Raw genomic sequence first — 14,753 nt, forward strand, 5'->3', positions numbered from 1 at the left:
TGCGGCGTGAACCACTCTGCTACCCCCCAGTGGCCATAGGTGGGTTCGCAAGACTAAGGCAAGAAACCCCTTGCTACCTCCTAGTGGCTGTTATGGGTTTAGCACCTGCTGGGCCTGTGGCATGGGCAGAACACACCAGCTGGAAGAGCCCACTAGCCAAGGAATGCAGGCAGCCTCTGGAAGCTAGAAAAGGCAAGGAAAGAGATCCTCCCCCTAGAGCCTCCAGAAGGAAAGTAGCCCTGAAGACACCTTGACTTTAGCCCAGTGAGATCCATTTCAGACTTCTGACCTCCAAAGTTGTAAGCCTAAAAATCACACAAGCCCAAGGTAGAGAAGAGCTTATCTCAAAGAGATCTGTGGGTGTGACTTGCTTAATGAGTGAATCCCAATGAGATTCACAGAAGACCCACAAATGTAGAATCATATTGGGAAAAACACTACCAGCTATGATTGAAAGGGAGAGAGACAGTACAAAATGAAAAGAGGCTTAGGACCCCCAAACTCATTTCCGCTTCCCAGGTAACACATTCTCATCTCCTTAACGTCAAAGTGCCTCTGAAACTAAATTGCTCATCAGAAAATTGCTTGATTAGTGAAGATCAACAGGCTTGTGGGGAAATTCCATCAACGCTCTGAGGAAGCCCACTTAAATATCCCCTGGGGCAGCACGGAAGCCCCCAAGGACAGAATATTCAGGAATCTCCTCTCCCAACACTTCTAATCGAACACTGTTAAAGTGTGCTTCTGCCCCTGAGATTACTGAAGACGTCTTCCTGCTGATAAGCATTTTTTAAAATTAATTAATTTATTTATTTATGGCTGTGTTGGGTCTTCGTTTCTGTGTGAGGGCTTTCTCTAGTTGTGGCAAGTGGGGGCCACTCTTCATCCCGGTGCGCGGGCCTCTCACTATCGCGGCCTCTCTTGTTGCAGAGCACAGGCTCCAGACGCGCAGGCTCAGTAATTGTGGCTCACGGGCCTAGTTGCTCCGCGGCATGTGGGATCTTCCCAGACCAGGGCTCGAACCCGTGTCCCCTGCATTGGCAAACAGATTCTCAACCACTGCGCCACCAGGGAAACCCTGAGAAGCTTTTATACTTTGACAGTTCCAGGCCAACCTGCGGCTGCCCCGTTCACACTGAGGGGCCCTCACTTCCTTTACCCCTCCGAAACTCTCAGAAGGGCGCAAAAGGACCGTGAAGGTGGCTGGGGTTGGGCCCTGAGCTGAATGATGAGGGAGAGGACCTCGTGGAGCCGGGCCCAGGGAACATCAAACCCGAGGAGAAACCAGGCGCCTAGACCTAGTGCAGGTCTGCGCCTGCGCTTAAAGCACCGCTCCCGTGAGCCTTCGCGGCCAAGTCGCTTCCTGTCCAAGAGGCCCCAGTCATTGGATTCGGTGGACCTGAAAGGCATGTGCAACAAAGCGTGATGGGAAATAGATTCTGGGAGCAAGAACAGGCGGAAGCCTCGCTGGGAAATACGGTCCACGAGGGTGTGCGGGTCACAACCTGGCACCGAGAGACAAAAAAAGGCTTTGGCCAGTAACGAGCCCGAGAGATTTCTGGGAAATGGAGTCCGGTGTGGCAGGGAGGCATGTGCGCATGACCGGAAGTGGCGCTATTCAGGCGCGTCCCCTTTGGAGCGAGAGGCGGGCCTGCGGCCGCAGTTTCTGAGCTCGCGCCGGAGGCGGGACCCGGGAGCTTTCTCGCGAAGCTGGTAGCGGCTTTTTCACGTGGTGTTCTGCTTGAGACCGAGGCAGGTGCGCCACGGGCTCCCCAGCCGAGGCCTGGCTGGGGAGACAGTGAAAGACCCGGCTGGACAGGCCGGACCGGGCTCAACACCGCAGGCTCAGACCCAGCCTTTAAGGGGAGAGGCCTGAGAGAAGAGCCCAGAGCGGGGCTGGGGCTGCAGTGAAGCGACGCTGACGCTCAGAGAACTGCTGGGAGGCGGTGGCGCGAGGTGGGACCCAAATGCTGGAGGAAAGAGGTGAGACGGACTGGTGGAGCGGTTTGTGGCTTCCAGCTTGTCCGCTAACAGTGCTGTGTGACCCGGATCAGAACTCGGCGGTCATCCTTTCCACAAGTGGTTGGGGGACGATTCTTTTTGTGGAATAAAGAATTCCGGGGTCAGAAAAGTTTGAGGAGCTCAGCCCTGGATCATCTCTGAGTGTCCTGTCCCTTACTCCGATCTGTTGATGGACCCATGCATGGCATTAGAAAGTAGAGAGAAATGGGCCCTGGGAAGGAAAATGGGACTTACTCAGGGCCTCCTCTATTGCTTCTGATCTTCCAGCCCTCTTGAAGCATCAGGGATGTTCGGAATGGGAGCCTGTTGGCTTCACCTCATATTGAGGATGGGTTCAACCCAGTGGGATTGGGAAATCGTGGAGGATACTGGAGATTTAGAATCAGAAGGCCAGGATTCCTGTTTAAGCTCTGGGGTACCAGCCAGCTCTCTTAGCCTGTGTTTCTTCATGGAGGAAAAGGTAAAATAACGTTAACTACCTCGTTCACCTCTAAGAACTGTAAGCATCAAATAAAATGACGCTTTTGAAAGCACCTTTTTTAACTGAGATATAATTTACATGCATTCACTTTTAAAGTGTACAGTTCAGTAGCTTTTAGTATATTCACAAAGTTCCGCAACCATCACCTTTTTTTTTTTTTTTTTGGCTGCGTCGTGCGGCATGCGAGATCTTAGTTCCCCAACCAGGGATCCAACCCATGCCCCCTGCATGGGTCTTAACCACTAGGCCACCGGGGAAGTCCATCACCATTATTTAATTCCAGAACATTTTCATCACCCCAAAGAGAAACTGGTATTACTCCACATTTTCCCTTCCTCCTAGTTCCTGGCAACCATTAATCTATTCAATACTTTATGTCCTCATGAATTTGCCTATTCTGGACACTTCCTGAAAATAGAATCACACAATATATGTGTCTGGCTTCTTTCACTTAGCCTAACGTTTCAAGGTTCATCCATGTTGTAACATGAAGGAATCTACGTTTTATGGCTGAATAATATTCCATTACGTGGATTATACCATGTTTTATTTATCTGTTCCTCAGGTTGTTGGACATTTGGGTGGTTTCCATTTTGGGCTATTATGAATAATGCTGTAAACATGCATGCACAAGTTTTTGTGTGGATGTGTTTTCATTTTTCTAGGGTTTATACTTAGGGGAGGAATTATTGTATAACTCTGGTAACTTTGGTAACTCTGTTTAACTTTCTGAGGAACTGCCAGACTGTTTTCCACAGTGGCTGCACCATTTTACATTCCCAGTAGCAATGTATGAGGATTTCAGCTTCTCTACATACTCATCAACACTTGGGTTTTTTCCCATCTTTTTAATTTTAGTCATCTTGGTGTGAAGTGGTATCTCATAATGGTTTGATATGCATTTCTCCAGTGACTGATGATGTTGAGCATCTTTTCATATACTTAATAGCTGTTTGTATCTTACTTTAGAGAAATACCTATTCAAACCCATTGCCCATTTTTAAGTTGGGTTATTTGTCTTTCTTTGTTGAGTTTTTAATATAAAGAATTCTTTTTATATTTTGGATACTAGACCCTTAGAAGATATATGATTTGCAGATCTTTTCACTTTCTTGACAGTGTCCTTTAAAGCACAGAGTTTTTAATTTTTATGAAATCCAGTTTAGCTTTCCTTTTGTTGCTTGTGCTTTTGATATCATGTCTAAGAAACCCATTGCCTAATCAGAGGTCATAAAGATTTATATCTGTATTTTCTTCTAGAAGTTTTAGCTTTTACATTTAGGTCTTTGATCCATTTTGGGTTTTTATATATGGTGTGAGGTAGGAGTCCAGCTTCATTCTTTTGCATGTAGATATCCAGTTGGCCCATCTCTCTTTTTTTGAAAAGAAATTTAATTTCTTGGCACTCTTGTTGAAAATCAGTTGTCCATGAATGTATGGATTTATTTCTGGATCCTCAGTTCTTCTCCATGGATCTATATGTCTATCCTTATATCAGTTCCACACTATTTTAATTACTGTTGCCTTGTAGAAAGTTTAGATCTTCTGTAATTGCCTTGAACGGTGTTTGGTAATTTTCAATGTAATGTCTTGCACTTCTTTTTTTTTTTTTCTTTTTTTTTTGAGATTTGATGATGTTTTATTAAAGAAAAGTATCTAAATGGAAGCAAAAGTAACAGTAACAGTATCCATAAAAATACTTGTTCTGAAATATTTACACATTAAAAAAACAAAGAATTTGGATTGACAATAACATCCATTTATGAGAAATTGCTCTGAGCTTAACAGATACCTCAGTGTCTGTAGGGAATGATTTTCTCAATTAAAGACTTTATGGTCTACAGAGGAAGGTCAACTGGAGGTATCAACAATTTTAAATCTATTACATATGAAATGCAGTGTTGGGCTTCCCTGGTGGCGCAGTGGTTGAGAATCTGCCTGCCAATGCAGGGGACACGGGTTCGAGCCCTGGTCTGGGAAGATCCCACATGCCGCGGAGCAGCTAGGCCCGTGAGCCACAATTACTGAGCCTGCGCATCTGGAGATTGTGCTCCACAACAAGAGAGGCCGCGACAGTGAGAGGCCCGCGCACCGTGATGAAGAGTGGCCCCCACTTGCCGCAACTAGAGAAAGCCCTCGCATAGAAACGAGGACCCAACACAGCCATAAATAAATAAATAAATAAATAAATAAATAATTTTTTAAAAAATGCAGTGTTGAGGATGATGTGTGAAATTTAATTTTAAAAATTAAAAAATGATAACATTTTGAAAAAACAACTTTAAGAAGAATACTAGTGACAAGAGATTAGAGGTAGATATGGCTAAGAAAGTAAAGTAAATTAATCCATACCAAAATAAGTATCCTACCTATGTTATTTATACTTTTTTGCTTATAACATCAGTAATCAAACTCTTGCACTTCTTTTGTTCAATTTATTCCTAGGTGTTTTGTTCTTTTAATGCTCTTGTAAATGGAATTTAAAATTTCATTTTTGGATTGTTCATTGCTAGTGTATAGAAATACAGTTGGAGAACTGTTTATTCAATCCTTTGCCCATTTTTAATTGAGTTGTTTTTTTATTGTATATTCATGTTGTATCCTGCAACCTTGCTGAACTTGTTTAGCTGTGATAGTTTTCTGTGGATTCCTTAGGATTTTCTGTATGCAAAATCATGCCATTCACAAATACAGGTAGTTTAAATTCTTCCTTTCCAATCTGTATGCCTTTGGTTTGTTTGTTTGCTTCTTTTTGCCTAATTGCCCTGGCTAGAACTTCCAGTATAATACTGAATAGAGGTGGCAAAAGCAGACATCCTTGTCTTGTTCCTGATCTTAGGGGAAAAGCATCAGTCTTTAGCGCTGGGTTTTTTGTAAATGCCTCTTATCAAGTTGAGGAAGTTCCCTTCTGTTCCTAGTTTATTGGATGTGTTTTATCATGAAAGGTATCAGATTCTGTAAAATGGACTTCTTGGTGTTCACTGAGATGATCATATTTTTTTTCCCTTTGTATTAATATAGTGTATTATACAGATTGATTTTCATTTGTTGAACCAACCTTGCATTTCTGGGATGACTCCCACTTGGTCATTACCTCTTCTCTTGATTAAGCAAATGTCTTAAATTTGCAGAGCCACTTTCTCCAAGGAACTTAATTGGTAGTAGTTGTAAGCTGTATATTTACATGCTAGGCATTGTGTCAACTGCTTTGTCTGCATTTAAATCTTCACAGCAACTTTACATGGGATATTATCCTCATTTTACAGATGAGAAAAATGAGACTTAGAGGTTACATGATTTGTACACTGCTGGTAAGTGGTAGATCTGGAATACTTGAGAGTCTGTTACACTCTAATGCCTCCCTATGTTTGAGTGAATTGATGGAACTTCTGAGGTAGGAAGGGAAATTGGAAAATTTATATCCCATTGCAGGTCTGCAAATTCAGCCTCAGTGAGCCCTGGGACGTATAATGTCATTTGAACACTCTCTTCAGAGTGAGAATTTGAGACTTTCTAGCTTGGTGAGCTGTAAACTTTTATGCCTCATTGCTTTCTTTCTCTTCCTCCAGAGCCACCTTCTCCAGATCCTGCCCTTCCCCAAGAGGAAGGCACAGAAGAGGAAGGAATGGCAGGTGGTCTGCTCACAGCTGGGTCCCAAGTAAGTTGGAAATTTACTCTGAAAGGCAGCCTCTTTTTTTTTTTCTTTAATACTAAGGGTGTTTTTGGTTTTTAATTACAAAAGGAATTCATGTTCTTTGTAGAAAACCTGAAAAATATAGACAACATACCCCCCCAAAATTACACTTAATCCTACAAAGAAATAACACTTAACATTTTGATTTGTGTCCTTTTAGTCATATTCTTTTTTTTCTGTTTTGCCCAAATGGGTTTGTCCTGATTTGTAACCTTCTTTTTATTTGCACTTAGTAGACTTTGATTAATATTTCCCCCATTTCGTTGAGTATTCTACAGAATTATTTCTAATAAATTCCATTTCATAGTCCTTCTATGAGGATAAGAACTGTCTTCTCCCTTTCTTTTCCTTGACTAGACTAGGAATTGGTCTGTTTTCATTTTTAGAAAGCCTGCTCTTGGATTTCCTCATCAGTTCTACTCTTTAGTAACAAAATTTTCTGTATTAGTTTTTTTGCTTCCGCTTTCCTTAGATTTATTTTAAAATTCATTTTTCAAAATCTCTTGAGTTGAATCCCCTAATTCATTTTCTTCCTATTTTGTTCATATATATTGAAAATTTTTGGTGGTGGGTCTTTATTTTTTTAGATATGCCAAAATTGTGACTTTGGTTTCATGTCTGCACATTTAGCTGGTCTGTGCTCCATGCAGGCAAAGTTTGTGTCTCTTCTCCACACAAAACATCCAGGTATAGTGTGATTGCAGCTGTAGGGTTTACGGCTCAACGTTATTAAATTACTCATTTCTTCCATACCTTTATTTTTTTGTTTATTTTGTATTAACTCTGTCAACAACTAAGTTGTTTAACATCTCTCGTAGCTATATTTTAAATTTCTCCTTGTACTTCCTACAGTTTTTTCTTTATGAATTATATATTTGTTATTTGGTTCCTGACCCTTATATCTTCATAATGGATTTTACTCTCATTATAAAATGACCCAAATGTTTTAAATACTCCATCGTTTTTAAAAATGACCCTCTTTGTCCCGTTTAGTGCATTTCTCAGTGTGAAGGATGTATTGGAAGGACAGGTAAAATTAGAAATCAGGAGACTAGTTATGATTTGGGAAACGATGGTGGCTTAAAGCCCCTGCAGGGGCATGGAGAGAAATGCATGAATTCTCATGATATTGAGGAGGAAGAATGAATATGCAGTTGACATGTGGGGAGCTGCAAGAAAGGGGAAGATAGCACCCAGTTGTCTGACATGGCCAATTAGGTGACTGGAGGTACCATTTCCTAAGCTGAAAATAGGCAAAGACTCTCTTGCCTCCGTGCCTTTGCTCCTGATGCCTCCGTTGCTGTGGACATCCTTCTCTTTCTCCATCTGAGGAACCTGCTCCTTGAAGGCCAGGTTGCCCTCCATCTATGATTCCTCCTCTGTTATCCTAGCAACTAATCTGTCCATCTCTTTGACACATTATTACAGGTGGTTGCATACGTGCTGGCTCTCCTGCTGTACTGTGTGATGTCTGAGTAAGCAGGAATATTTATTAAATGTTCTGAAAACATTAATCATTCACATTTCTTTGCTAATTTGCAGCTGATTGCTTGTTGCATAAACTCACACATTCTAATTTTGTTTTTTCTATATTGGCGCTTTTAATTCCCAAGCACCTGTTAGTTCTGCCCAATTACTGCTCATATATATACATAGTTTCTTCTATTTATGTATAAAGTCTACTAGAATTATAAACATGTGAAGACAAGAGAGGCTGTATTTTATTTATTTTTGTGCGTCAATATCCAATATAGTGTTAGGCACATAAGAAGTGATCAATAAATACTTTTCTGGAACTACCCTGAGTCCTTTCAAAGACCCTTTGTAGGCCCGCTAACCAGCACACCCAGAGCTGCCAACCTCCCCACTCCCTCATATTCTAAGGCCACTGGGCAAGAAGGAATATGCTTGTTGTTTCAGGGATCCACACCTTTCAGCAGTGTGACTGTAGCTTTTACCCAGAAGGGATGGAGGCAGTTGGCCCCTACTCCGAGGGACAGGTTCAAGGAAGGGATGCCAGAAAAGTCCAGAAACCTGGTCCTACTGGGTAAGGAAACCATTTAAAATGCAGAATTTGTTCAGTTCTGAAAATGTTTTACTTCCCAGTGTCGAATGATCCTGAGTGGCTCTGCTGCACCAGAGGGATAGTGTTTGTTCCTCCTCGTTCCCTAGTGAAAGATCTCTGCGTTCTGGTTTGGGGAATAGGCAGTTTCATTTTGTTCCCCTCGAGGCTGCACCTCCCCATTTTCTTATTTCCCAGGAAGGGTGGGGTAGCCTTCAGGCCAGTTCCTCCATAGTCACTAAGTTCCCATCTTCTTAAGTAGCTGGCTTTATGGGCTTGCTTAGCTCCCTGGCTTGACCCCTCCTTGAGGCTGTTACTTCAGCTCTTTTCAGAAATGCTCTACTAAGACCTTGGCACCATATCTATCTTATTTACTGCTGTGTCCCCTAGTGCCTGGTACCAAGTCAGTGCTCAATAAATATTTATTGAATGAATGAAATGACCGACCTGTTTCCACTGCCCTCAGTTCTGGGAGGCTATTTATACTTAGTACAGATCTCTAAACCCCACTTTTTTCCCTCCACTTAAATAGGACTTCCAGTCTCCCAGCCTGGTATGAACTCCCAGTTGGAACAAAGGGAAGGTTCATGGATGCTGGAGAGAGAAGGCCTCAGGAGTACCTGTCCAGGTATGTTAGCAAGCACTGAGCCAGTCAGAGTCTCGGGAGCAAAAGCCCCTTTGAAACATGCGTTAGCGCATTTGAGTATTTTAACAACCGGTGAGGTAGATATTATTATCCCCGTTTCATAGATGAGGAAAATAAAGCTGAGAGAGGCTAACTCACTGGTTCAGAGCCTCACAGCTAGACAGCGGCGAGGCTGGGGTTTGAAGCAACATCAGTCAGACTCCAAAGCCCTCTATTCCACGCCGTCTACTCAGTGTCCCCAGGCTGGGAGGCATTTGGGAGCACTGGTGGTATTGCTGGCCTCTGGGAAATGAGAGTCATCTCTGCTGGCCTAGCACGTTCCCTGCTTCAGGTTCACCTCACTGAGGATCTCAAGTACCCACCTTTAGCCATGCTTCAGCTGTGACACCTACTGCTACTCCCCTCTCTGACTAACCCTTTATTGGATCCTGCACCCACACCCCTTCTCTCCCTCTTCGTGGCCATGCCGGAATTTTCTGAAGGGCTGACACGAAGAAACTCAGGGAAAACAAGAGCAAGGGAAACCATAGTTTCTGTCTTTATCTCTTGCTACTCATCTAAGGCTGCTCACTCCACCCCCGCCTTCATATTTCAGCCCTTGCAAATGTCTGACCTCTGGCAGGGCCTGTGGTTCCAGCCACTTCTGATATTTTGAAACAAAGCATCAGAGGTACAATGAACTTAACAACTTTAAAGCGACAAAATTTTAAATTTTTCTAAAAATGTGGTCTAATGCTTTATATCTTTTATGGTTGCCGTAGGACAATGAAAACAAAGCCTCTGGCTTACTTTGTGCATGGTTCATCTGAACTCTCTTCTTCCCATTTTATCCTCTTTCTAAGCAGCCTATCACATGTCACCTCAGCCCTTGTAACTCCAGGCACCACTCACACTTGCTGAAATACTTCCCTTTACAGGGAGCCTCACTGCCTGCTGCTTCCTTCTCCCAAACCCCCTGCTTCCCAGCACAGCATACTTGTTATGCAGGACCTTTTAACCTGAATCCAGAGAACGCTGTGTGGAACTTCGGGAATTGAATACAGTGTTTTGTGGCAATAACTGCATCTTTCTGGGAAAAGATTTCATCACAGTCTCAGAGGGGTTCAGGATCCTATAAAGGTTACTGGAAAAGATTCAAATCACCGTGTCACTAGAAACAGAAGTTGGGAAAAGGTGTTACCACAAAGGATCTGTGCCCTGAGGTATTAGTGTAGAGTGTTAGTGTGGAAGCAACTTCGGATGTGGACCCATGAAAGACGCATCCAGGTCCTGGCTTGCTACGTATTAACTACATGGATTCAGAGTAAACCACTAAATTGTGGTCGTCTGTTTCTATATCTGAAAAAATGTCGATAACAAAACTTGTCTTACTCTTTGACAAACTAATATATACGAAAAAAAGTTGTCGACAATGTAGGGCGGTATTAATTCTGTAATAGTGAAGTAGCTGGAGGAAAGTTTTAAATCTGGCTATTAGAGTAACTAAAACACTGCTCCTGCGATGTTGCACCTCTGCTCTGAGACCCACCGAGCATCCTGGGCATCGCTCTGCCTCCTGGGCTGGTTTCAGAGCTATTATTCCATCCCACCCCTCCCACAGTGACAGACAGATCCAGGTCTTCGACCTGCCTTTGCCTCACTGCTTGGTACATGCCTGGCGTTGTTTCAGCTACTGGAGGTGCAACAGAGAACAAGATGTAGTCCCTGCTTACATCCTAGTGAGGAACGTAAATAAAGCGAGTAAACAAAATAACCGATACAATATTGGATGGTGATGAGTACTGTAAGAAAGGGGAATATGGGTGGGGTGGGGGCTCTCCTAGATCGGAGGAACAGGGAAGACCACTTTGAGGAGGTGACACTGGAGCTGAGATCTGAAGGAAGAGAATGAGCCAGCGTGTAAGTATCCGGAGGAGGAACATTCTGGGCCACACCACGTGTTGAGGCTTTGAGTTGGGAATAAGTTCGACTTGTGTTAGGATGAGAAGAGCCTCGGACTCAGTAAACAAGAGGGAGGGTGCTGGGCAGGGGGTAGATCATGTAAGGCTTAGAGGCCAAGGAAGGTGTTCAGGTTTTATTCAAATAGGAAGATAGGAAGCCCTTGAGGGTTTTGAGCAGGGAAGGGATAATATTTGTGTTTGAAAAGATAACACGTGTGGAGACTAGACTGTCAGTGTTCAAGACTAGAAGCAGGGAGATCAGTTAGGACATTCCAGTGAGAGGATGGTGGCTGCTGAGGAGGAGGATTCAGGACATGCTCGGGTGTTAGAGCCAACACGACTTGCTAGTGGACTGGAGGTGAGGGCAAGAGGCACTAAGGATGACCCTGGCCTGAGCAGTTGGGTGAATGGGAAGGCCGACAAAGACACTGGCTTGAAAGGGAAAATCAGCGGTTCTGTTTTGGGTATATTCAGTTTCGAATATTAGACCGTCTTATACAAGAGCCAGCACCCATGCCCCCTGCAATGGAAGCGTGGAGTCCTAACCACTGGACCACCAGGGAATTCCCCGCATAGTCTTCTTAATTGCTCCTTTCTCCCACTGCTTCTTTTGTTGTCACTTTTCTTCTCCTTTCCATCTTTTACTCAGATAGATGGTCAGTTTTTGAGAGCTGTAAGACCAAATACCAAGTAACATAGAGATACCCTCAACCCGAAACAGGGACTTCGGTGCTCTTAGTAGACTGGGCTTCGAATGCACGTGCAACTTAGAGGGAAACCTGCTTAATGGGAAACCATTTAATATGATTTACAAGGAAGAGGTCCAAGATAATAACAAGCACTCATATAACACTTGCTATTCCTCAGGTATCGTTCTGGGTCCTTTGTGTTTTAGCTCATTTAGTCCTCATAATAATTCTGTAAGAGAGCTACATTCACAAATAATAAATCCAAGGCATAGTAATTTGCCCAGAGTCACACAGCTAGTAAGAGGTTGAACCCAGATTTGAACCTAGGCAGTCTGGGTCAAGATTCTGTATAGAAATTCAAATAAAGCATACCTAAAACTAACCTGCTGTTTTCCTAAATAAGGCTGAAACGGGAAGAATCTTTTCAGGAAAATTGACCCTTGTGAAAAGAAGCTCCGTAGCCTTCCCTAAAACTTCATTCCCTTAGCTATAAGCCTCTATGAAGGAGACAGAGAGAGCCGTCTGGGACCATTGGGTTCACTTAGTTTTAATACTTTGCAAATATTATACATTAATTCACACTTTGTTTTCTCTTAAAATGAATGAGGTCCCAAAGGGGATTAAGAATCAGTAACTCTTTTTAAAAATATCACCCACCCCCATCCATATTATAAAAGCAATGTTATTCTTTTTAAAGTAACTTTTTTTCTAATAAAAATAATATAAGTTCATTTAAAGTTTAGAAAAGAACAAAAAAGAAAATCAAGATCTCCTATCATCCCACCACACAGAGGTATTACCTTCAATCTTCGTATTACAAAAAGCAGCGTTTTCTAAAATTAAGATAACAGTATGTAATTTTACATATTCCTTCTTTCACCTAACAGCATGTTGTTTATTTTTATCACTGCATAGTCCTTGAAAGCAAGGTTTTTATAACTTTTATTATAAAAATAATAGTCACTGGAGAACATTAGAAAATACAGATAAGCATTGAAGAAAATAAAAACTACCCCTGCCTAATCCCACAGCCCAAAGACAACACAGCTTATCTTCACATTGTATAACTTGCCAGTGTTTTTTCAATTGATACCTTTCTACAAAAGGAATTATAATGTACAGATTTCAAACATGACTTATAACTGCTGAACAGTGTCCCTTGATTGGCTATACTATAGTCATTCCTTGTTATTAAACATTTAGGTATTTGCTCTTCATTTGACAAATGATGCAGTGTTGACGACAAATGATATCAATGCAAGTGAAGTGGAATTCTATGTCAGCATTTTAAAGACTCTTGACACATGCAGCCAGATTACGCTCCAGAAAGCCTGTCCATTTATGCAGCCGCACCAGTGTGTGAGATATCCCAAATGCTGCACTCTTACCAACACTCTAGAATTAACCATTTTTTAAAAAATCTTGCTGATTTGATAGGTGAAAACATTGATCCTGCTGGCATCAGTCATCAGCTTTTTTAAGTGAATTGTTCAAACCTGGTAATAGCAGGTTGCCCAAAACCACACTGAGAATTGTGACTAAGAAGACAGCTTAAGACAACCCAGTACTTGGCAAAAGCACAGGAGAGGAGTGTCAGAAAGAAAGGAGAGGAGTGCATCTGAGGCAGGTTCAGGATAAACTTCTGCTGTTTAGGAAAGGGAGCAAAGAGTGCTCATGTCTCTGAAAAACTTTCTGGTCATTGTGGTTTAGAACAGAAGCATCCTGGGTGAAAGGGGGTGGAAGCATCGAACCTGTCCTACATAAGAGCTCAGCCAGACTCCTTCAGCCTTTTGTCTTTCGGTATCTTTTCTTTCACCAAAAGAATCTTTAAAATTGCTTTTGTAAATATTCTTCAGATTGGAAGATTGTATCTGAATCACCACCTGAACAAGACATTTCTGAAGAATCATTCCAAGACCCAAGTGTAGAGATGCCCTCTGGGGAGTCAGATCACAGGAACAGTGAACTGGGGAAGAGCTTCAATCTGAGACCAGTTCTTTCTCCACAGCAGAGAGTTCCTACAGAAGTGAGACCCCGTAAATGTGAAACACACACAGAGAGTTTCAGGAAGAATTCAGATATAATTAAACCTCACAGAGTGAAGCCGTACATATGTAATGAATGTGGCAAAGCCTTCAGTTACTGTTCTTCCCTTTCTCAGCACCAGAAGAGCCACACTGGGGAGAAGCCATATGAGTGCAATGAATGCAGGAAGGCCTTCAGCCAGAGCTCATCTCTTATTCAGCACCAGAGGATTCACACCGGAGAGAAACCTTATAAATGCAGTGAATGTGGAAGAGCCTTCAGCCAGAATGCAAACCTTACAAAACACCAGCGAACTCATACTGGAGAAAAGCCCTACAAATGTAGTGAGTGTGAGAAAGCCTTCAGTGACTGTTCAGCCCTTGTTCAGCATCAGAGAATTCACACTGGAGAGAAGCCTTACGAATGCAGCGACTGTGGGAAGGCCTTCCGCCACAGTGCAAATCTTACAAACCACCAGAGGACTCATACAGGGGAGAAGCCCTACAAGTGCAGCGAATGCGGGAAGGCCTTCAGCTACTGTGCAGCATTTATTCAGCACCAGAGAATCCATACAGGGGAGAAACCCTACAAATGTAATGCATGTGGGAAGGCCTTCAGCCAGAGTGCAAACCTCACAAACCACCAGAGGACTCACACTGGAGAGAAACCCTACAAGTGCAGTGAGTGCGGGAAGGCCTTCAGCCAAAGCACAAACCTTATAATCCACCAAAAGACCCACACTGGGGAGAAGCCTTATAAATGTAATGAATGTGGGAAATTCTTCAGTGAGAGCTCAGCCCTTATTCGACATCATATAATTCACACAGGAGAAAAACCCTATGAGTGCAATGAGTGTGGAAAGGCATTTAACCAGAGCTCATCCCTTAGTCAGCATCAGAAAATTCACACTGGTGTGAAACCTTACGAATGTAGTGAGTGTGGGAAGGCCTTCAGGTGTAGTTCAGCTTTCATTAGACATCAGAGACTCCATGCTGGAGAGTAACTGGGAACATAACCAAAGTGGATGGGGACCTGACAGGTAATTTGAAGGCATCTGGGGACATCTGACTTTAAGTCTAGCCCAGAGCCATATGCAAAAGCACCTTTAATAAATAGTCATTATTTTACATGTTGCATCTGGAAGGTCTCAGGTGCTCTCTTCTTTCTCAACATCTTAAGACAACCCAACTCCAA

At 42.8% G+C, this 14,753-nt stretch overlaps 1 protein-coding gene across 5 annotated transcripts; it reads left to right on the forward strand.

The window, feature by feature from the left end:
* The first annotated feature begins 1,625 nt into the window (after positions 1-1,625).
* Positions 1,626-14,699, forward strand: ZNF79 (zinc finger protein 79). 5 transcript variants are annotated; one of them, XM_036854423.1, is made up of 5 exons: positions 1,626-1,983; positions 6,073-6,161; positions 8,118-8,244; positions 8,792-8,887; positions 13,391-14,699. In XM_036854423.1, the coding sequence occupies exons 1-5, from the start codon at positions 1,968-1,970 to the stop codon at positions 14,560-14,562; spliced, it is 1,500 nt and encodes a 499-aa protein (XP_036710318.1). In that variant the 5' UTR covers positions 1,626-1,967; the 3' UTR covers positions 14,563-14,699. The 5 variants fall into 5 exon arrangements, with proteins under 5 accessions (XP_036710318.1, XP_036710323.1, XP_036710320.1 ...); XM_036854425.1 differs by lacking the exon at positions 8,118-8,244 and adding an exon at positions 7,626-7,672 and having other exon boundaries at positions 1,963-1,983; positions 13,391-14,622; XM_036854424.1 differs by lacking the exon at positions 1,626-1,983 and adding an exon at positions 7,626-7,672 and having other exon boundaries at positions 13,391-14,622.
* Positions 14,700-14,753: the final 54 nt, after the last annotated feature.

Source organism: Balaenoptera musculus, chromosome 6 (assembly GCF_009873245.2).
Source record: "Balaenoptera musculus isolate JJ_BM4_2016_0621 chromosome 6, mBalMus1.pri.v3, whole genome shotgun sequence".
In the NCBI taxonomy this organism is placed as follows: domain Eukaryota; kingdom Metazoa; phylum Chordata; class Mammalia; order Artiodactyla; family Balaenopteridae; genus Balaenoptera; species Balaenoptera musculus.